The 22,844-nt window shown below is 43.2% G+C and overlaps 1 protein-coding gene across 4 annotated transcripts in view; it reads left to right on the top strand.

The window, feature by feature from the left end:
• The window catches only part of DNAH3 (dynein axonemal heavy chain 3), a 150,092-nt gene extending 132,195 nt beyond the window's left edge, over positions 1-17,897 (top strand). For all 4 annotated transcript variants that reach the window (XM_072942725.1, XM_072942724.1, XM_072942726.1 and 1 more), the window contains 9 exons: positions 985-1,210; positions 4,093-4,337; positions 6,049-6,165; positions 9,500-9,654; positions 10,491-10,658; positions 12,545-12,687; positions 15,003-15,207; positions 15,929-16,066; positions 17,493-17,897. In XM_072942725.1, the coding sequence (XP_072798826.1) occupies positions 985-1,210; positions 4,093-4,337; positions 6,049-6,165; positions 9,500-9,654; positions 10,491-10,658; positions 12,545-12,687; positions 15,003-15,207; positions 15,929-16,066; positions 17,493-17,846 (1,751 nt within the window). In that variant the 3' untranslated portion in view covers positions 17,847-17,897. The remainder of the gene's footprint in view (positions 1-984; positions 1,211-4,092; positions 4,338-6,048; positions 6,166-9,499; positions 9,655-10,490; positions 10,659-12,544; positions 12,688-15,002; positions 15,208-15,928; positions 16,067-17,492) is intronic.
• The last annotated feature ends 4,947 nt before the right edge of the window (positions 17,898-22,844 follow it).

Here is a 22,844-nt window from a genome sequence, read left to right as displayed (position 1 = left end):
CTAAGCATGATTAGAGAAGGAACACAAAGGAGACTTCCGGCCTTCTTACCATGAGGGTGCAGCCATTTGAGGATCCTGACTTTATACAGAAGTCTCAGTTCTAGCGCCTCACTCCTTATGAGTGCAAAGCTGTGTTTCCTGTGAACAAACACCAACCACTAGACGGTTAAATGAAGTAAGGTATTTTCCAAAGGTGAAATTGTATGTAACCACGAAAAAGGATAAGGCCTTTAGGGACGGGGGTTATAGCTCAGTGGTAGAGGGCATGCTTAGCATGCATGAGGTCCTGGGTTCAATCCCCAGTACCTCCATTAAATGAATGAATACATGAATGAATGAACTTAATTACCTCTCCCCATCCTTCACCCACCCCCCAGAAAGAATAAGACCTTTATATATGTACTGATGTAGAAAAGGTCTAAGTGAAAAAAGTAAATGTAGTGTTCTACATTTCAGGTAAATATAATGGTATATATATATATTTAAATGTATAAAATATCTCTGGAAGGATTCACAAAAAGGTAGTAACATTGGCTGCCTCTGAGGAAGAGAGAAATGAAACAGACCTATTTGAACTGTCACTGTCCAAATGCCTGTTTCCCTACTGAAATAGAGTTATAAAAACCCAGCTCCTAGGTATTTTGGTTACGTGCTCTCCTCCGTAGTTTTGAGTCCCCTCTTCATTTTTGGCATCTAGGAATTTCTCTTTCTTTCAAATTCTTTTTTATTTTTAAGTTTGTATAATTTTTTTTTGATCAAGAATGTCTCTAGAGCAAAAGAGGAATCAATAGTATCTTTGCTTACCGTCTTACCAGAAGTCTACACCTTCCTCAGAAAGATGCTAATTTTATACTTAACAGACACTAGCAGGTTTCTTTCTGAGTCCAGAATTTTAATGGACCCCCCCCCTTCTGTGTTGTTATTGTTAATATGGCCTTAGATTACCTGTCCTCTTTCAAAAGCCCTTTTTCTTCCTTGTCTCAGGCCTGCTGAAATTTGCTGATGATCTTGGCATGGGAGGTGCCAAAACACAGACCATCTCGCTTGGCCAGGGCCAAGGCCCTATTGCTGCCAAAATGATCAACACTGCTGTCAAAGACGGGACCTGGGTGGTCTTACAGAACTGCCACCTGGCCACGAGCTGGATGCCTGCGCTGGAGAAGATCTGTGAGGAGGTGATTGTTCCTGAGAGCACCCACACGGGGTTCAGGTGAGATGCTGCCCCACCACTGCCTGGCCCTGGGCCCCGACCTCGAACTCCAGATGTTATGCTAGCGGCTGGGAATGCAAAGGTGAACAAGACACAGTTCTGCCCATAAGAAGCTCTCAGTCTAGGAGAAAGCAGACCATAGATGAACGATATTGATACGATGCAGTAACCTGATGTACTTGTTTGAATAAGAATGGAAAAGGGAGGGGAAAATTGGGGAAGGCCTGGGGGACTGACAATTGCCTGGAGTTTGAAAGGTGCATTCCAGGCAGAAGGAACAGCATTTGTAAAAGCAAAGGAAACACCAAGAAGTTATTCTGTGACTCTGGGGTCTATGCTGTGTGATGTTACTGGGGAGAGGTGATAGGAGATTTACCTAGGAAGGTAGATTAAATGCCAGCACATCTGATTTTTAAAACTTACTTGTCTAAAATAAAATCCCACCAATAGTCTAGGCACTTTCTCTATCCTATATTTCTTGGGATCCATGGAATTTTAATCAGCACTGGAAACATTTAGTGTCCATGAACTTTAAAGCCCAACAAGGCTGGGCCTCAGTTTTTGCATTTACAGAATGATGAGATGAACCAGATCGACTTCAAAGCCCCTTTCAACTCACACATTCAGTGATTCTCTTATTCTGGGCAGGAGTCAGCAAACTGTGGCCTGTGGGCCAAATCCAGTCGGCAGCCTGTGTTCACTCAGCTTGCAATCTAAGAATAGCTTTTACATTTTTAAACAGTTGAAAAAAATCAAAAGGAGAATATTTCACGACACATGAAAACTATATAAAATTCAAATTTCAGTGTCGATAAAGTTTTGTTGAAATACAGCCGTGCTCACTCATATATTGTCTGTAACTGCTTTCATGCAGTTGTGACAGAAACCACATGGCCTGCAAAGCCTGAAACATTTACTATTTGATCCTTTATAGGAAAAGTTTGCCGACTCCTGTTCTAGGCAACAAAATTTGCTGGTTATTTTTATTTTAGTCATGTCTGCCTGAAAATAGAAAAATGTTTGGTGTTTATTTACAAAGCCAGATTAAGCCATAGTTGATTGTATTCATGTTAAGGCTCATGTAAATTTCATGGAAGACTTTAAGGGAGATCCATTAATTTCAAGAATACTCTTTGGTTTGGAATACTGAGTTGATTCACTGACCATCAACTCAGTGAAGGAAAAATTATTCATGCTGACATTGACGTCTTCTCTAATATAGTCCTAACCCAGAAGTTATGAACTCAAGTGCTTACAGGATCCTGGAATATAACATAAATGAGTGAAGAATACTGGGCACAAGAATTATTCCACTTTGCACGGTACAATAGCAATCATCATGGGCCATGGGCCTCAGGATTGAACACAGTAGGGAGTGGTGGGGACTGCGGTGAACTAGAAGCACTTGTCTCTTAGAGAGAAGCAGTTACTGGGTAATACCAGCTAACTGTTGTCATGCAGGAATGCAGGCCTCCCATGGCCAGATTTTCTGATAATTTTAAAGGAAAGATAGGAATCAAGAATTTTAAAGAAAGCCCTAGATTTTTAAAAGTTGGCAACTACTTCAAAAATATGTTGCAGCATTGTGTTGCTTTGCATGGTGAGAGCTAAACATCATCCGCCTGCAGACTGAAGTCAGGCTTCAGGCCACCAGTTTATGGCCTCTTCCCTTCCCTCTGAGCCTTGTGCCTGGAGGGCAGCAGACTGCCTGCCAAGCTTTACCACATCCCCAACTTTTCCTCCTCCCTGCAGTTTTTTGGCCTGTTTCTTGTGTCTTTAATAATGACTTTTTATTCCCGAATCTTCCTGTTGGAAACCCCTTTACTCTCTAGCAAAAAAAAAAAAAAACACAAAAATGAAACAAAGTAGGATGCTACAGTGTGTATGTAACTTGAGCTTGGGTAAGAAAAACAAATGAATAAATGCCTGGGAGACAATATACCAAAATGTTAACCTGTAGATGGTAAAATTATATCTATCTATATTTTTTTTTTCCCTTCTAAATACCTTTACATATGTTCCCATTTTTTTGCGGGCATAGATAAACTTTTATATTTTAAGGAAAGAAATCTTCCGTTTTCTCAAGACCCATTTCAAACGCCACTGGTCTCTGTGACAGAGGTCAGCAAACTTTTCCTGTAAGGGGCCAGACAGTAAGTATTTTAGGCTTTGCAGGCATTCGGCTCTGCTGTTGTAGCCTGAAAGCATCCGTAAACAGTATGTAAATGAAGGGGTGTGGCCATGTTTCAATAACACTTTATTTACAAAAGCAGGCCAAGGCTGGATTTGCCTCCCTGGCCACTAGTTTGCAGGCTTCTGCTCTCCCCACCTCAGGGACCCCCCTCAGCCTGTTATTTCCCTCCCTCCCTGCAGTCTTGATTTTATAATTAATGCCTTGGCATTCTGCTCGCTTGTCTTTTCTCCCCTCCTCAGCTCCCCTTTCCTCCCCTAGAAGTAAGGCTGTGAGTATATAGAAGCAAGAAGCAATACTTTGCTCACTTTGGCCACTGCTGTGGTGCCGGGTATAGTGTTTGACCCTAACAGAGGCTCAGACAGCCCGGTAAGAGGAGTGTGGGAGTGTGGCGTGCTGATCAGGAGTCAGGGAGTCCCGAATTCATATGTCGGTTCAGCTGCTTCTAAGTGGCGTGTCCTTGAAAAACACCCTCGACCTCCTCATGCCTCTGTTTCCTCGTTGGTAAAGTGGACAGTAAGTCATAGAGTGGCTGTGAGGATTAAAGTAAATGACGGGGACGTACATTAAATTCTTAGTATGGGGTTCAGTATTTAGTGGTGCTTTGTAAATGCTAGTCATTACTTTTTGTTACTGTGTTTCAATAAAACTTATTGCCTTGCTCTAAATAATTGTGACTGTTTTCTTCCAGACTCTGGTTAACCAGCTATCCATCAGAGAAATTTCCAGTCAGCATCCTTCAGAACGGGATCAAAATGACCAACGAACCCCCCAAAGGACTCCGGGCCAACCTCTTGCGCTCTTACCTCAATGACCCCATCTCAGACCCCGTGTTCTTCCAAAGCTGTACAAAACCGGTGATGTGGCAAAAGCTGTTGTTTGGCCTTTGCTTCTTCCATGCTGTTGTTCAAGAGAGGAGAAACTTTGGACCCCTAGGTGAGAGATGACAGGGCACCTGGATGGCCTGGGGAAAAGATCACAGACAGATGCGGGGGCGCATTCAAGTTTGCACTCAGGGTTGCCAGTAAAATAGGGTATAAAATGTTCCATGCAGTATTTGGGACATACTTATATTAAATATGATTTGTTGGAGGGGGAGGGTATAGCTCAGTGACGGAGTGTATGCCTAGCATGCACAAAGTCCTGGGTTCAATCCCCAGTACCTCCATCAAAAAAAAGTAAATATACCTAATTACCATCCCCCCCCAAAAAACAAAAAAAACTACTGTTCATATAAATATGATTTGTTGTTTATCTGAAATTCCATTTCACCGAGTGGCCTGTATTTTTATTTAATAAGTCTGGCAACTCTATAGCTAGGTCAACGTCCATGTCAGGGAAAGAGGTGGTGCCTCAGACTCAGAGGTCCCCTAATTACTGAGGTACTGTGGTAATGAGGAGACTGGAGGCCCTTTCCTTTGGTGTGTTTTTGCCTAGCTTGGGTGCAATGGCCGTTCTCCAAGGAGTTGTTACCGTGTAATTTGTAACATTTTAGGTTGCTCTCTTTACAGGTGCATAACAATGAAAGAAATACAGCTGGGATATTTGTCTGTGCTTCTCTTTGAAAAAATAAACATGAATTTGTTTATGAATGTAACCTATCCATAGCCAAACTTAAGTAAAACTCAATACTCTTGTTAGAGCAGATCATCGAACTATTAAACACAGATCCCACGTCACTGTGGTTTTGGATTGGATTATTGTTCTCTCATCCTCGGGTTGCCTCTGATTCTTGTCTTGAAATGACCCACCTCTAGGTATTCTTGGCCATTCTTTTGTTTTCGATGAGGAGGCAAATTGTCCTCGTGGTGATTTTCTCTGAGCATCTTATGCCGTTCCTTCAGCCTGCCCCAGTTGGCTCCACAGACCACGTGACCCTTCCACTGAGGGGTTCAGGGACGAGACAGCCGAGGAGGACACTCCCTCTCTATCTGCATCCCGCACACCACGTTCTTCCACCATGCCAGACCTTTGAAAATCCCTGCAGCAGCCAACTGCCCAGTTCTGTTTTGTTTGCCAAAACACAAGTTTTTATTATTTTATTACATTTTTTAATTTGAATGTGAATGTTTAGGAGGAAACTGAACGTCTCCATTGAGCACAGGTCCCACCATACTGCTATCCTCCTTCAGTCCCAGTTCACACATTTGTGTCACTTGAGCAGCCCCACTGGGCATCTATCATTATCACCCTTGGAAATACAAGGAATAATTTCTCCAAAGCCAGCCGTCTAGTTCTCCCTGGGCACGAGGAGGGGGATTCTCAAAGCTAACTTAGGTCTGTTGCCCAATCACAAATACTGCTCTCTAGCTATGCTTGAGTGTTATTTTTGGCGTTCTGTGCATGACCACAGTATTCCAGCCAGGGTGAATAATTCTCGTTCCACAAATCCCAGGACGTTAACATTTTCCTTAACAAACGGGGAGATCCATAAGGAAATTAATTTTAGAATGGATGGTTTCTCAGGCAGAACGGCTCCCCCGTTGGCAGTAAATGTCAAGGCTAATAGTTGGCACGGTGCTTAATATTCATGGGGCTGAAACGGATTCTTGATCCATAATGATGCTTAACTCCACCAGCTCGATCTCGGGGTGGGAATTAAGAGCTCTCGGCCCTGAAGCATCTAATTCATCTCTGCCTCACGCAGGTTGGAATATTCCTTATGAATTCAACGAGTCTGACCTGAGGATTAGTATGCGGCAGATCCAGATGTTTCTGAATGACTACGAGGAGGTGCCGCTTGATGCTCTGACCTACCTGACAGGTATTTATGGGAGGAGACTCTGGCAGCCGTAAACCTCCAGGATTATCTGTGCTCCGCTCTCCTCCTCCATTCATTTACTCACTGACTCATTCTTTCAACAAACATCGAGCTGTTACTAACACTGGTCACCGTGCTGCACACTGTAAAACAAGCAAATGAAAACAACAAACAAACAAAAACACAATAAAGTCAAGATCAACCCCTCCCCTTAAGTGGCGCACAGCCTACAAAGGGAGAAACAAATAACAAAATAAGTGACAAGACGGTGATTAACTTCAATAAGAGACACATTTATAAAGGAGAAAGGCAGCACCGTGATTACATTTCAGGCATAGGATCGGGGCGTGAAAGATGGTTTTGAGGGATAAGTAGGAGTTTTACAAGCGGGAGAAGGAAGGGGGTGGCACTGGGAGGGAGGGGGGAGAGCATTCCCAACAGGGGTACCCGGAGGTGAAAACGGCACTTGCTGTTTTGAATTAAAGCGATCTGTCAGCAACCTTTCGTGGTCACCTGGTACATACTAGTACGTAAGATGGGAGAATACGCGTGTATAAAACTTGGTCACTGCCCTCAAGAAACACACCGTGTAATCTCAGAGATAGGAGATAAAATGTAGATGGGCTACATAAACGGAATACCGTGGCCAAAGGTTAAAATGCAGCTCACTAGAAAAACCTGGGCACCTTCAAGAGCATACACAATTTCCCTCCTCAACTCTCAACCCTTTCCCCAGCCATACGCAGGCTCTTTATCTACCTGATCAGCACATTCGGTCTTCACAGCAACCGTATGAGCTTCACGTTAGTGGCCCCATTTTACAGCTGACAAGACCGAGGCCTTGTGCAGTGTGAGACATTTTTTGTTCTCACAAAATGCTACTGGGTAAAGGGCAGGGATGCTGCTAAACATCCCACAGTGCACAGGACAGCCCTCTGCCTCCCCAGCCAACACAGAACTACCCAGTCCAACATGTTAATCAGGCTGAGACTGAGAAATCCTGCTTTAGAGTGATTAAATTCAGTTGTAACAGGTGACATAGACCTTAACTCAGCACAATGTCCCCTAAAACAAAACCCCAAGTGACACACACAATGTAAGTTTAGTGGATTTTAGTTTGGTGAAAGAACGTCTCCAGAGAACTGAGCCATGTTCCCTTTGTTCCAGGCCACACGGAAGCACGTCCCAGGGCTTGTCTTCAGATCACAGAATGAGTGCATAATTGCCCTGGGATGTGGTCTTAGTACTGGACTGTCTGTTGCTCATAAAACCAGCCCCAACTGTACCAGCTGGCTTGAGGATAGTCACTTCCCAGCTGCACCAGTCAAGTTAGACTAGTTAGGCTGTGGTAACAAGCAATGCCTAAAATCTTAAGCATGTAAAACACCAAAGGTCCATTTCTTGCCCACTCTGCATGTCCAGTGTGAATCAGCACGCCTGTCTGCTCACTGTGGTTGTCTACCAGGGGCGCAGTGCGCAAAGGCTCCACCGACTTTTGATGCCACCATCTCAACCGACTTTTGATGCACCATCTCAGCATACTCCTATGTGGTCACTGCCACAGGGACAGCACTGAAGGGCTCATACCAGGAAGTAAATGCACAAGAGCTTGTCACCTGGCCCCACCTCGCTGTAAGGGGCCCAGGGAAGTGTAACCTCCTATGTGCCTGGAAGGAAAGAAGAATCAGATAGAGGCGATTATTAGAACCCTGTACCGACACTAACCAAAGAGACAGGATGGAAAGTTGTTATTGAATTAGGTGGGCCAAAGTCAAACAGATTCTTAATCTGGTCCCCCAGCTCTGTGGCAGGGCCAGTGGGGAATCTAGAAGAGCTGTAAGGTCATCCTGGCCCCTGTAGACACTCATGCTCTTGCTACAAAGAGAAGACATGTAAGTAAAGAACTACACCTTTCTTCATAAACATAAAGCCAAGAGCCCACAAGGGCACCCCTGAAGGAAAATTTGCCGATGAGGGAGTGGTGATGGGACCTTGAACCATGACTCTGCCTGAGGTTTGCCTTCACTTGGGGTCCCACTGCCATGCTGACTTCAGTGGGGAATCCACTCTCCCTTTAATATTGTAGTTCTAGTGCTGTCATAAACCTCTTTACAGCTCTTTACAGTCATAAACCTCTTTACTGTGAAGTTTAAACTAAACTTTGCTAAAGGCCTGAGAGGTCAGAGAGAGATCAGAGAGAGCTTCAGAATTCTAGATGGTATGGCTTAAGCTTAGACAGCTTCTGTCGGGCTCAAATTACTCAGTGTAAATATGAGCTTCCCCGTAGTCTCTTACTTATGACCCACCTGGAACCCCCTCCTGGATTTTTAGACCTCTCCAAGACCAAGAGAAGCTGAGGCCTCCTCAACTTGAGTCACACTTCCTGTTCCATGTCCATATTCCTGCCTATTCCCAGAATGTTTGGAATTGGAAATGAGCCCACCCATCAAGGGAGCCCTTGTGCACACATACATGTGCACACACACACACACACACAGATGTATCTTTCCCTTACAGATGAGTGCATTGTCCCCATCTACCAAATACCAGGTGGCACCCACGTTCTGAAATCTGATCCAGCTAGAAAATGCATCATAGGTTGGTGAGATGATTTGATGTCCCTTCAAAAGTACTACCTAATTCTTTTCGTAGAAATCTGAGCGTAGAGACCTGAGTTTCAGAGAATGATGTTCGTGAAGGGGGTGGGGGTAGGAGAGCCATATCCCAAAGCGGTATATATAAGATAATCTCAGTTTTCTAAAATACATGTTTGCAATTAATTGAATGCTTTCTGTATGCTAAGCATTGTGCTAAATGCTTTATAAAGCATTATTAACCACAGCCATGTAAGACGGATATAGAGTCATTTTTGCCTCTTGACAGATGAGAAGCTGATAGTGAGTGGCAAAAGTTGGAGCCCAGAAATTGGCTAGAATTAGAACCCAGTATTATCTCTTGACAAAGTTCTCACCCTGAACCACATTTCTGTAATGCCTTTCACATATATGTACACACACACAGACACACACACATACACAAACATCCAGACAAATGTCTAAAAGATGCCACAAAGGGTAACAGTTACTTTCGTGGGAATTATTGGTGATTGTATTGCTTTTCTTTCAGTTTATCGCTATTTTCTAATTTCTAATATGATGAACATGTATTATGTTTGTAGCAACCATAATACCAGAAAGACCTGGTCTCCTCCCAAGCCGAGTATGGTTTCAGCAACCCTGTATCTCAGCAGAGCTCCTTGGCTGAAAGAATCCTCTGTTTTGGGTCAATGACCACGTTTCTTATGGGCTCAACTTACTCCTCTATTGGTTGTCCCCAGGGGAATGTAATTACGGAGGGAGAGTGACGGATGACAAAGACAGGAGGCTCCTGCTGTCCCTTCTATCCACATTCTACTGTAAGGAAGTCGAGCAGGACCATTACCATCTTGCTCCTGGAGACACTTACTACATCCCTCCTCATGGCTCCTACCAGGTGAGGGGCAGGGGAGGGAGAGGTCCGTCTGTGCCCCAGAGGAGCTGGGCAGTCTCCATGGAGCCAGGGAGGGCCCAGGGATAGCTTGGGCTTCCTGAATCAGGTCCATAAGCTATTTCCAATCTTCCAAAATCCTACATTATTACTGTTCAATGAATGCTGGGCATTTGTAGACCAGGTCTTTCAAAATACGGGGTCCATCTCGGGGGAAGAGGGAGAGATAGTTAAGACGAAGCCTTGGTAGTGAACAGGCCAGAAACTGCTCTTTGAAAACAAAGCTTTGGAAGCTGGCAAAGGGAGGGACAGAAAACCTGGATGGGAAAACAATAAAGGGAAGAAGAAAACCGTAAGTCTGAAGGAAGGATGAAAAGGGTTTCCTTTTATCGAGCAACTGTTGTATGCCAAGGGCTTATTCCTTCATAACCTCATTTATCTTCCCATTTGCAGAAGGAAAAAAAGGGAGGGGGTTGCTTTCAGGGTTTTCACGCTTAAGGTTACACAGTTAGTTTGAGATGGAGCTAGGATCCAAAGCCAGGATTCAACCCCAGGAGCCAACCCCGGTTTTGTCTCCACTGCCACGGTTGCTAGGGGAGCAGGGAGGAAGCCAGAGGTGGGAGAGGAGATACTCAGCCCAGCTACCTTCATGCTCATACTCATCCCCCAGAGAGCCGCATGAGGGAGAGCTTGCAGGGGCGGCGGGGCAGGGCGGGGGGTGCGTGTGGCCCGTGCCACCAGTACAGTGGGATTCCTGCTTGGGCCTGGTCTGGCCAAGCCCCGGGTGGTCTGTGGGGCCTCCAGGAACCTGAACTTGTGTCAGCTGAAGATTTCCTCCCCAGTCCTATATCGATTATCTCAGGAGCCTCCCTATCACAGCCCACCCGGAAGTGTTTGGCCTCCACGAGAATGCCGACATCAGCAAAGACAACCAGGAAACCAACCAGCTGTTTCAAGGGGTGCTGCTGACCCTCCCTAGGCAGGCGGGGGGGAGCGGCAAGTCCCCTCAGGTAACCAGGCTTGAATTCCATTTCCTATCTAGTGGGCGTGCAGGATTGTGGGTGGTGACTGAAAAAGAAAAAAAAAAAAAAAAAAAGAAAAGCGGAGGCCTGGCAGACCCCTGAGGGAGGGCGTGGGTGCTCTGGTCTTACTGCTGAGAGTCCTTTAAACACCCAGCTGGAAGACCACCCGTGTTTCCAAAACATCGGCTAGTCCTGTGTAACCTTCATGATCCGCTGCTATACCCACAGATCATCTATCTTCCATTAATGTAATATTTAAAACTAAATCTCTTTTGCTTAAGAACATTTATTAAAACACACACACACACACACACACACGTCAGGACAATAAGCAGAAATCCAGTACCTTTTTCCATACAGTCATGACAACCACAGGAAGAAAATGAAAGCTAAACATTATTAATTCTTCTACGTGTTGCTGGCAGCGCTGGCTTCTTGGGAAAGGGGAATATCATCATGTGTTATAGAGCATTTAATTAACCCTGACCTGCAACTTCCTCCTTGAGGGGAATGAAGAGACAAAGAGGGCCAAAACTTGACTGGAGAGTGACTTTCTCACCACATGATTCAACATCATTTGCTCCATGTCCTGGAAATGCCTGGAATCATTTTGGGTCCCTCTTATGTTCATTCCATACTGTGAAGGGCTGATTCAGTCCCTTCTCCTTGGTCTATTGATGAGGGCAAACGAACCTGGCAAGAAGTGTCCCACTTCAAGGCATCCATAAACCTAGAGGCAGAGCCAGACCCATAATCACCGCCTCCTGACTCTACCCTATCCTCTCCCATCCTTCTTTCCCTTCTCCACCTTCTGAGCTACTGGATAGTCAACTGGATCTTGTGTACAGTTGACTTTCCATGTCCACAGGTTCCACATCCTTGAATTAAACCAAGGATTGAAAACATGCAGGAAAAAAATTGCAGAAAGTTCCGAAAATCAAAACTTGCATTTGCCCCACTTCCACATATTTTTTCACACTGTATTTACAGCAATTTTACATAGTAATTACATTGTATTAGGTATTATAAGTAACCTAAAAATGATTGGGGGGAGGGAGAGATGTGGGTAGGTTATATGCAAACATTACACCGTTTTATATGAGGGACTTGAGCATCTGGATTTTTGTCCTGGAATCAATCCCTAGTGGATGCCAAGGGACAATTGTGTTTGGTTTCTTGATTTGGTTCATAATGCTATAAGTGGTAATATGTATGAAGTTAAGCAACCTGGTTTGTTTGTCTCAACTTAGGGATGGAAATTCCCCTCACAGTGGGAGGAGGGAAAGAAGTACATTCCAGCCTCCTAGAGCCACAGGGTGGCAGAGCTGTCTCTCCCACCCCCGGGTCCTCCTCCTCCTTTTCTTACTCTTCCTCTAGGCCTGTCCCCTCACTACTTGGCTAAACTCACTGCTGTGTGCTGTTCTTACTCAGGCCTACTACCTTCCCAGGTGTACAAGTCACTGGCACTGAGCAAAGTCCCATCTGCATCAGGAGCTGGTCCAGAGGGGCCAGCTATGAGAGCTTCAGGAGACTGTCTCCCAGGGGTGACCTTGGAGACAGGAGGAGTTCTGCAGGGTTCAGCACTGCCCTGAGGCTACCTGGCTGAGCAGGAAGTCCCCACCTGGCCCTCAGGCCCTTGCTTCAGGTGTTCAGCTCAGTGAAACTTTCTGGCCAAGAAGCAATGTCCTGCCTAAGGGGGCATGGGCGTCCTCCTCCCCATCAAGGCAGAACTGGCTTTTGTAGGAGAGAGTTCCAAGTCCGGTCCTACAGACTATGTTAAAAAGACAAACGCTCACTGCTTCAGTTTTACCCAAACAAAGCCACAGCCCACAGCCCTTATTTCTCATTCACCTCTCTGCTGTTTGCGCTTTAAGGAAGTGGTTGAGGAGCTAGCCCAGGACATACTCGCCAAGCTTCCCAATGACTTTGACCTGGAATTGGTCGTGAAGTTGTACCCTGTGGTCTATGAGGAATCTATGCACACTGTCCTAAGGCAAGAGCTCATCAGATTCAACAGGTGAGCTGTATGGTTTTTCTTGGATCCTGGGAATTAGACTGTGAGGCGCAGGCTCTAACGGGCAGTAACTGGAATGGACACTTGATAAGGGTTGCTGGGCAGAAGAAGCTGGATTGTCCTACCTGTAGGAAGGGCCATACATAGGGCCATTCCAGCACGTGTTGGCCCAGAATTAAATCATTCCTTCTATTCATTCTCTCTCATTCATTCATGCGACATCTGTAAAGTGGGGTTAAAACCAATACCAAGCTCAGGCTAATAGTAAAAGTAATCATTCAGGCCACTTTTACTGAGCCTTCAGTGTCGAATGTAGCTCTAAGCACCATTCATGTTTTTGCATTCAAACCACACAATAGTCTTTTAAATTATGCACAGTTAGTAATCCCTCTACCACTATTTTACAGATGAGAAAACTGAGTCATTCACTGGGAGAACTGAGTTTGAACCCAGGGTGTCTAATTCCATAGCCCATGCACTTAGCCAGTATGTGAAATGAGGGTAAATGTAGAAAGGGGTGGGGAGCAGTTCATCCCATGGCCTCCACTACAGAGATAAGAAAGGATGGTCATGGGGCTAAGGGTCTCTGGCCTGCTATTCCCTTCTCACTTCTCCTCCAGGTACTAGAGCTTAGAGACCAATGGGATCACCTTGATTTGATGTCTAAATAATCAAAACTGAAAGTGTTCCCAAACACCATCTAGGTCAGATGAGGAAACTCATCACTTCTGCCTCCAAGTTCAAGGTTCTTACTGCTCCAGATACTCTAAATGCTGCCGTCTCCGTTTTGGCTCATTGGTCATTACTCAGTTTTGGGGCGGCCCTGACTCTGAAGGACCAGGGACCTGGAGGAATGCCATCTAAGAACTTCTTGGCTTCCTCAGTCTTAGGATTACTCCCTGGAGTCAGTAGGCAGTTGACCTGATGAGGGACCAAGCAGAGTGTGAGGCGTGAGTCAAGGATGCTGGTTACTTGGGTCGGATACCTTGGTGTAATCCTTATTCACCCAGATACCTCCCATTAGGTTTTCCTCTTTTGCCAGTCATTCTCCTCTAAGGTCACTGCAGTGGCCTTCACTAGCCTTTACCACTGGCCATTGTAATATAAGAGAACAGGGTAACAGCAATCTTATATTCCAGTAATGCTCAGCAATACCTCGAGCAATGCTGTGACATTCCTCCCCACTACCTTTTCTTTAGCCTGTTCACCCTTTGGTATGAGAGGCCCCAAATCACAGTTGAGAATGACAGCTCCCATTCAGAGGAGCCACTATTGTGTCTTCTGGGGCAAACATTCCTTCCATGAATACTAAAAATCTTGAAACTAGCAGAGCTCGTAGTTGCAAGAATAGAAAGAAAACTTTTACAAGTAGGTCTTTAGGTGTAATGGTTAAAGGTCTGTGGTATAATCGCTTGGAGGATAGTTTTGCCCTTGACTCCTCAGCCAAGGAGTCCACACACGCCAATAATACGTTTAAACCTTAAATTCCTCTTAATATAAATGTTTAGTGGTTACACATCCAGGAATCCCTTTCTTACATTTGATCATTCTCATGTCCATTTGGCCGGGATTCCATAAATCTTTGGATATGACAAGCTTGCTCTGGTAGCAGATTCTTTGGCACTCTGAGGTGAATTCCCTGTAGGCTTGGCAAGGCCTCATAACAGACGCCAGAGAGAGAGGCAGGTGATCTTGGCATCTCCCAGGCTGCCCTTCGGCTGCATCTTCTCAGGTGTGCATGCACCTTATAGTCTATAAAAAGAACAGTTTCGGCAATATAGATCAGAAATCTTAAAACTGCATTACCCTTTGATCCAGAAATTTTACTTTTAGTAAGAAAATCATTATAAATTTCCACAAAGATTGATATAGATGGATGCCCCTAGTAATGCTGCTTACAGTGACAGCAATCTAGAAGTAATACATTTTAGCAACAGAAGGATAGGTAAATAAAATGTAACACCTTGCAATCATTAACAAGGAAGATTTTAGTTAGGTGTCTGTTGAATTGGAAAGATGTTCCCTATACACTAAGAGAAAAACAAATTATAAAAAATTATGTAGAATTATCCCATTAAAAAGTGAATCGTGTTTGCATATAGAAAAATCTAGAAAGATACACATCAAAGTTATCCTTAGGTGGTGAGATAATGGGTGTTTTTAAATTTTTTCTCTTTATAATTCTTCTATCCTGAATGTGTGTTCATTATCTGACTTTTTAAAGGGAGGAAAAGTAAAAGGAGACTTGGGGACAGCGTACTTGGGGTAGAACGAGGTCACTGGAGAGCCAGGCTGAGTCTGCGCCTTTGTTCTTGCAGACTGACCAAAGTGGTTCGCAGAAGCCTCATTGATCTTGGCCGAGCCATTAAAGGGCAGGTCCTGATGTCCTCAGAGCTGGAAGATGTCTTCAGTAGCATGCTGATGGGTAAAGTGCCAGCCATGTGGATGGCCAAGTCCTACCCATCTCTGAAGCCTCTGGGAGGCTATGTGGCTGACCTGCTGGCCCGCCTGGCCTTCTTCCAGGTACCTGGGAATGAGAGTAACTGGGCACCTGCCAATCTCATTCAGGTGGAGAGGATATTCTGAAACGACAGGTTAGAGGCGGAGGGAGTAGGGCAGGCAGCCAGACGGCATCCTGGGTTGAGCACCTCCTGGAAACAGTCTTACCAGGGTTGAGGGCAAGAGGGAAGACTTTTCAAAAGCCTTGAAAAGATTACAGCCTGTAGAGGCAGGATTAGGAACTAGAATAAATGTCACACATTGTGGTTCATGGGCCACATTTGGCTAACAGATTTGGTTTGGCTGCTTGGTAATTTAAAACTTTTTGAGCTAGCCTATAAACATTGGATTGTTACACATCAAGATACAGATACTCGTCCTGCAAAAAAAAAAAAAAAAAAAAGGAAGACCTGAAACAATGGGCCTGCATTTCTGCACGGCAACTATTGCTGCAGATGAGTGGCTGTCGCTCAGTTTAGACACATATTCTCTACCGCAGTAGTCCCTACCACTCTTTACTACATCCCTGACACCCATTTGCACTTGTGCTTTTCTTCAAGTAGAAATATATTTCTTTGTACTTTGATTTCAAAGTGGGAAAATATAAGCTAATCTGAGAGGGCTGCCTGTTTCAAGAAAAATGAGGAAAAAACATATTTCTTTATGGGACTTATTGGTACTACCTGCCTTTGAACTGTCTTTGATGTATTATTGACTTTGCATTTTTATTTCTGTGGCTCTCCAGGAATGGATTGACAATGGGCCTCCTGTGGTCTTTTGGATCTCCGGATTCTACTTCACACAGTCATTTTTGACAGGTGTCTCTCAGAATTATGCCCGGAAATACACCATCCCCATTGACCACATCGGATTTGAGTTTGAGGTAGGGGTGCTTGGGGTTACATTAGCTCAAGGGACCAACTAGAGACAGCAGTGTTGTCCATTTTCTTATGAGTCCAAGTGTTTGGATGTGTTAAGGCCGAAATGCTTCCAACATGGTACAAATGAAGTATTTAGCATGACTTAAAGTAGCTTCAAAAATTATTCCTGATAGATTCAGAGGATTCCCAAGGCTTTGTCTCTGCATATATAAAAAGGAATCTTTACAGAAGAAAATTCTGCCACCATCATATGAATAAAAATGAAAGCACCTTCCACATTATCCGTTCAATATGATGGACTCTTCCTTTGGAACGACATTAATGGTCTTATGTAGTTCTTTGCTAAAGTCAAAGGAATGGCCAATTGTCAAGTATCACCCAGTTCATATATGGAGAGAAGGGAGTAAGATGACTGTTACAGAACACTGCAGAATTTTAAATTCTATGGAAAGATCCTTTGTGATCATCTAGTCCAGTGGTCACAAACTGATTGCCCTAGTCTTAATTTAGTTTATGAATGAACTTAACTTGACTGGCCTTTGAAGACAATGTTAAGCCAAAATTAATGCAATAAGAAAACAAAGTAACTGGAATAAACACTGAAAGAAAGAAAAAACCATCTTCTTTTGATGTTGAAAGATTATGTACCTAGAAATCCTAAGAGAATCCAAAAACACACCTATTAGAATTAACAGAATTTGTAAGATGACTAGATACTGGTTAAAGACACAGAAATCAAAAGCCTTTTCCTATCCTAGTGATAAATACTTAGAAATAGAAATAGGAAAAACATTCCATTAACAATAACAAAAATATTAGAATTTGAATGATTTTATATGGAGCTGTGCTCTCTGCTCACCATAATCCCCACCCTCTCTTGTCCTACACCTGGACCATTTTCTGCATTTACCAGAAGCAGTTTATCATTTCTGAATCTGAACAGTGGTGTGCTGGAGCTGGCTCATACTAACTCACCAGAGCCAGTGGAGCTGGTGGTTTGTTGATAGCCTGAAATTGACCTTGGTGGGAGCCTTTAAACCATAGAAATTGACAAAAACTACAAGTCAAGGCTTTACTTCTCCCCCCTAGAGAAGTGCTTTACGAGGATGCATCTAAATCTAGCCCCTCGCTTTTATAGACCCAGGTTCAAAAAGGGAGAAAGATTGTGCAAGGCCACTAAGCTAGTTACAGTTAATGTGGCCTCCTGGCTCCTCCTGTAGTGCAGTCTCTTTGCCTGTCATCTGAAAGGGCAACATGCTGACTAGAAATCAGACCTGGCCTGTGTATAGCAGGCAGGAATGTTAACAGAGACACCCCAGTGTCTTGGGAGATGCATCCTGGGAAAGGCAGACAGTAAAGCTAGGTTACACTTTTCCCCCCATTTAGGAAAAAGGGAAGTAATGGAACTCACAGCTTCTTGTCTTCCAGGTAACCCCCCAAGAAACGGTCATGGAGCGTAACGCAGAAGATGGGGCCTACATAAAAGGACTCTTCTTAGGAGGTGCCCGTTGGGACAGGAAAAAGATGCAGATTGGCGAGTCCCTCCCCAAGATCCTCTACGATCCACTGCCCATCATTTGGCTGAAACCTGGGGAAAGTGCAATGTTTCTGCATCAGAACATTTATGTGTGTCCAGTCTATAAAACAAGTGCCCGGAGAGGCGTCCTCTCCACCACAGGCCACTCCACCAACTATGTCCTATCCATCGAACTCCCAACAGACAGGCCCCAGAAGCACTGGATAAACCGAGGAGTAGCCGCTCTGTGCCAGCTGGATAACTGATGGCATCGGTCTCAGCACAGAAAATAAAAGGCATTTCATTCTTGCCTACAACCTAGCTTTCCTTTCTTGAGAGCCACATGGTATGATGACGACGACAGTTATATTAATGGAGCACTTGCTACAAGCCAGGTATTTCAGAGCAGCCCCGTAAAGTAAGTCATTACTATTGTCCTCATATTACAGCTACAGAAACCATGATCTAGAGGAAGTAAATAACGTCTTCCAATTCAGATGGCGACTAAAATTGTGGAGCCTGGGCTTGAACACAGGCAGTGGGACTCTTTAACCTAGACCTTTAGTCATGTGGTTAAGCTCCCTTGTATTTTTTTCCCTATTATTTTGCCCTAACTGTCCCTGAACTTCAATTGCTTCTTTCCTAATCTGTTCACATGGGCTAACATCATGGTCTCTCAGAGGCTGAAAGAGGCTTGGGCCACTTTTATGTCTTAAAGGCTCTTGATATATTTAAAATGCACGTCTCACAACAACTTTATGTGGGAGGTATTATCCCCTCCATTTTAGTGGTACAGAAATGGAGGCTTAGCAGAGTTACTAGCTCAAAGTCTTGCAGCTCGTCAGTGGTGAACTGGGACCCCAGGGCTTCCCCACTAGCCTACAGATGGGCAGAAATTTCGGGAAGCAAGGAGACATGAGAGAACCAATGTCTATTATTCGCCATTGGGTTGTACCCAGGCCGTTAGATGTCTTGCTTGTCCCTATGTTGGACACGATTGTCTCCTTCTCTAGAGGTTCGGGGAGATTAAGTAACTTGCCCAAGATCGCCAAGCTCTTTCACACTGAAGAGCCAGGTTTTGAGCCTACGTCTGTCTGGCTCTAGATCCCATGCATTTTTCACTGCTTCATGCTGCCTCCTTGCTCAGGACTTGGCTATGCTGTGATGGAAGAATATTAGAAGGGGTGTGTCGTTCCAACAACCATGTCCCAGAAGTTTCTGGTTTATCATTGTTTCTCCCCAGGGCCAGCTGGAAGAGAATCCTGGGGGAGATAAAAATCAAATTCTTGATGTATTACTTCTCAACTAACTTTCTCATTGTAGCTCTTTGGCTCTAAGTGGCTACTTTCTGGGCATTCCATTGGTCAGTTCATAGATGAGCAAAGACATAAGGCTTTTTGAGAGTCTTAATGCGTGTGACCTGGCTTCCCTGGCTCTTCACTAGAAGAAGTGTCCTGATGTGGGATCTTTGACTTTTCCTGAATGAAGCTTCTGAGGACCAAATAAACATATTCCAGAAAGCTTATTTCTTCATTAGAATATGAAGCCAATCAAATTCTGATTGAGGACTCTGAATTCTGAGATCAGCAAGTCATCTACATAATCCTAGAGATTAAATGCAAAAGGGGAGTATTTCAAATCTTGCCAGGGGCAATAGACAGAAAGAGCCACTCTCTTTTGACTTTTTTTTAAGAAACACAACTTCTTCCAGTAGAGGAAAGAAAATCAGAATTGATAGATAGCTGGAACTGCCATATTGTGCATTATTCCAAATAAGATTGTTAGTCATGTGAGATGGAAAGATGGTCAGGATCCCAAATTCCTGATTCTTGAACTGTTAGGTAAGTCACATTGCAAGCTGTACAGCAGTGAGGGGGTTGCTAAGAGAACAATTGAATTTTAATTAATTTTAATTATCTAACTCCAGCTTCAGCAACAGAAAGCTGAGGGAAGCAGGGACTGACTGTTTCATTCCTCAGGGGTCAAGGGACAGAATGTTTCCCTACGATGGATTAAATTTTTGTGATTGAAAAAATGTCCTCTACTTGGAAAATAAAGATTGCCCTAAATTTGAGGTCATTTTCTACTGGGGCAATTAACATTTATACTTGTGGTAATTAATGTTTCCCCCTGGGAAAGAGCAGTATGTTCTTCAGAAATCCTGGTGAATTAGAGGCTGGAGTCCTTGGGCCAAGATGACCAGAGATCAGCTCTGTGAGAAGCTGTAGGCCTTGTCTATAAATAGCTCAGCAGATGACATGGGACAAACCTTGTCACTAAGCTAGTCTTTGCTATTTAAAAATCTGGGCTGTTGTTACTTTTCAGTCCCTGTCAGCACTGGAAGAAAATTTCACTGAAAGAGGGGATGCAGTCCCCGGATCATAAAGATTGCTCAGCATACACAAATCAATCAGTGTGATACACCACATCAACCAAAGAAAAGACACAGTGTCCTCAATAGATGCAGAAAAATCATTTGATGGAATTCAACATCCATTCACGATGATAACTCTTACCAAGTGGATATAGAGGGAACATATCTCAACGTAATTAAAGCTATTTATGACAAGCCCACAGACAACATCACACTTAGAAGTGAAAATCTGAAAGCCTTCCAGCTAAAATCTGGAACAAGACAAGGATGCCCACTCTCACCGCTGCTATTCAGCATGGTATTGTAAGTCTCAGCTACAGCAATCAGATAAGAAAAAGAAACAAAAGGGATCCAAATTAGAAGGGAAGAGATGAAATTGTCATCATATGCAGATGATAACATTTATAGTTACTATATATAGTAAATCCTAAAGACTCCTAAATTTCTAGTAATTTACTAGAACTGATCAACAAATTCAACAAGTAGCAGGATATGAGATTAACATATAGAAATCTGTTGTATTTCTAATTAAAACTACAATGAGATATCACCTCATGCCAGTCAGAAGGGCCATCATTAAAAAGTCCATAAATGATAAATGCTGGAGAGGGTGTGGAGAAAAAGGAACCCTCTATACTGTTGGTGGGAATGTAAATTGGTGCAGACACTATGAAGGACAGTATGGAGGTTCCTTAAAAAACTAAAAATAAACTTACTATCTGATCCAGCAATCCTACTCCTGGGCATGTATCTGAAGAAGACAAAAAATCTAATTTGAAAAGATACATGCACCCCAGTGTTTGTGGCAGCACGATTTACAGTAGCCAAGACATGGAAGCAAACTGAATGTCCATCAACAGATGACTGGATAAAGAAGTTGTGGTATATATATATATATATATATATATATATATATATATATATGTGTGTGTGTGTGTGTGTGTGTGTGTGTGTGTATAAAATGGAATACTACTCAGCCATAAAAAGAATGAAACAATACCATTTGCAGCAACATGGATGGACCCAGAGATTATCCTATGGAATGAGTAAGTCAGAGAGAGATAAATACATGATGTCACTTATATGTGGAATCTAAAATATGAAACAAATGAACTTATTTACAAAATAGAAACAGGCACAGAAAACAAGCTTATAATTACCAAATGGGAAAGGAGGGAGAGGGATAAATTAGGAGTTTGGGATTAGCAGATACTGACTACTATATATAAAAAAGATAAACAAAAGGTCCTACTGAATAGCACAGGGAACTGTATTCAGTATCTTGTAATAAACCATAGTGGAAAAGAATATAAAAAAGAGTATATATATCTGAATCAATTTGCCATACACCAGAAACTAATACAACATTGTAAACAACTGTATACTTCAGTAAAAAAAAAAAAAAAGAAAGAAAGAAAAAAGAAAAAGACATACAAAAAAAAAGAGAGGGGATATTGGGGATACCTTAAAAGACCAAAGATGGAGATTGTATAGGGTTGGAAAGAAAGTGGAGAAAAATTATAAACAAACAGTTTACATGGAAGTTTTGGTAGGAAATTATGTTTTGTATAACAAAACATGCATCTTTACAAAGGAGGCTAGACATATAAAATTCACGTTTAGTTCAGATTCCTGGCACACAGAAGACACTTAGAGGTTAGCCAGCAGTTAGATGAACTTTCATCTTTGAGGGGTCTGGGTAGGAAGGACGGTTTCTACCCTCAACAGGGTAAGACACAAATTGCATTGTCAAAATCACCTTGAAATACTTAGAAAGGGACCAATATGGAGACAGGCAAGACACGTTTCACTCAGTTCAGCACAGCCAGTTTTTCATCCAATGCAAGAACAGGTCACTACTTTGTTGACTGACCACCAGATAAATTAGTTGTCTTAAGTTCACAGACCTAATGTTGCTTTAGAAATACTTTAAACATCAGAACCACTTCTGGGCAGAGAGATGCTTCCACAACGAAATCAGATGGAAGGAGAGGGACTTGGTGGAACAGCAGACTGGTATCTCCTAATTCAGGTGAGGCTGGGGTATGTACTGAATGGCCATGGAGTGGCCAGCATGTCTGTCAGCACATTTAAATTTCTTTCTCTTCACCAAAGGCCTGTAACTGCATTTGTGTTAAATATGCACATGCTATTTCTTTACTGACACAGTATTTTATTTGTTCTCCATGTCATCACCAAACCCTGCAATTGTTACTCACCTGACTGTGAGAAAGTATGCTCCTGCTCACAGGAAAATGTTTTGAAATTGAAATATGTGTATTTTGGATTGAATATCTGTGTGAAAAAGGAATCCTAAATCTAGGTGTGGGCAGGAAGTTATCAACTGCCGCTTCTGAGGATCACAAGGCCGTTTTGGAAAACAGTACAGAGAGACCAGAATCAATAGAGATTTGTCTTTACAGGTGATGCCCATCCTCTGTGGAGGTAAGAGGGAATGACACAGATGTACAAATGACCTGCCATAGTTATCTCACCTTATCCACACATGCAGGGGTGGAAGTCCTTTGTGTTTTTGTTTTTTAATTGAAGGACAGTCAGTTACAAGGTATCAAATTCTGGTGTACAGCATAAGGCTTCAGTAATACATATACATACATATATTCTTTTTCATTATAAATCATTAGTGTTTTAATCTCTACTTGTCCCATTTCTGTTTAGACATAATTTGAAAGCCAGCTTAGCCCTTGTACTTCGTAATTATGTTAAGGTAAAATTCTCATAATGAATGCAGTAAGAATTTCTAGTGAGCCTTTCTGATCCTAAGTGTACACAAAGTAATCACGGGTTTTTAGATAAAGTAAACTAATGCATTTAATTCATGCACTTTCGTGTATGTGTATGTTGAGGGTAGGGAGAGGTCCCATATAAA

The sequence above is a fragment of the Vicugna pacos genome, chromosome 18 (assembly GCF_048564905.1).
Source record: "Vicugna pacos chromosome 18, VicPac4, whole genome shotgun sequence".
Classification (NCBI taxonomy): domain Eukaryota; kingdom Metazoa; phylum Chordata; class Mammalia; order Artiodactyla; family Camelidae; genus Vicugna; species Vicugna pacos.
The sequence above is the reverse complement of the archived record's forward strand: the minus strand, read 5'-3'. Positions and strand labels throughout refer to the sequence as shown.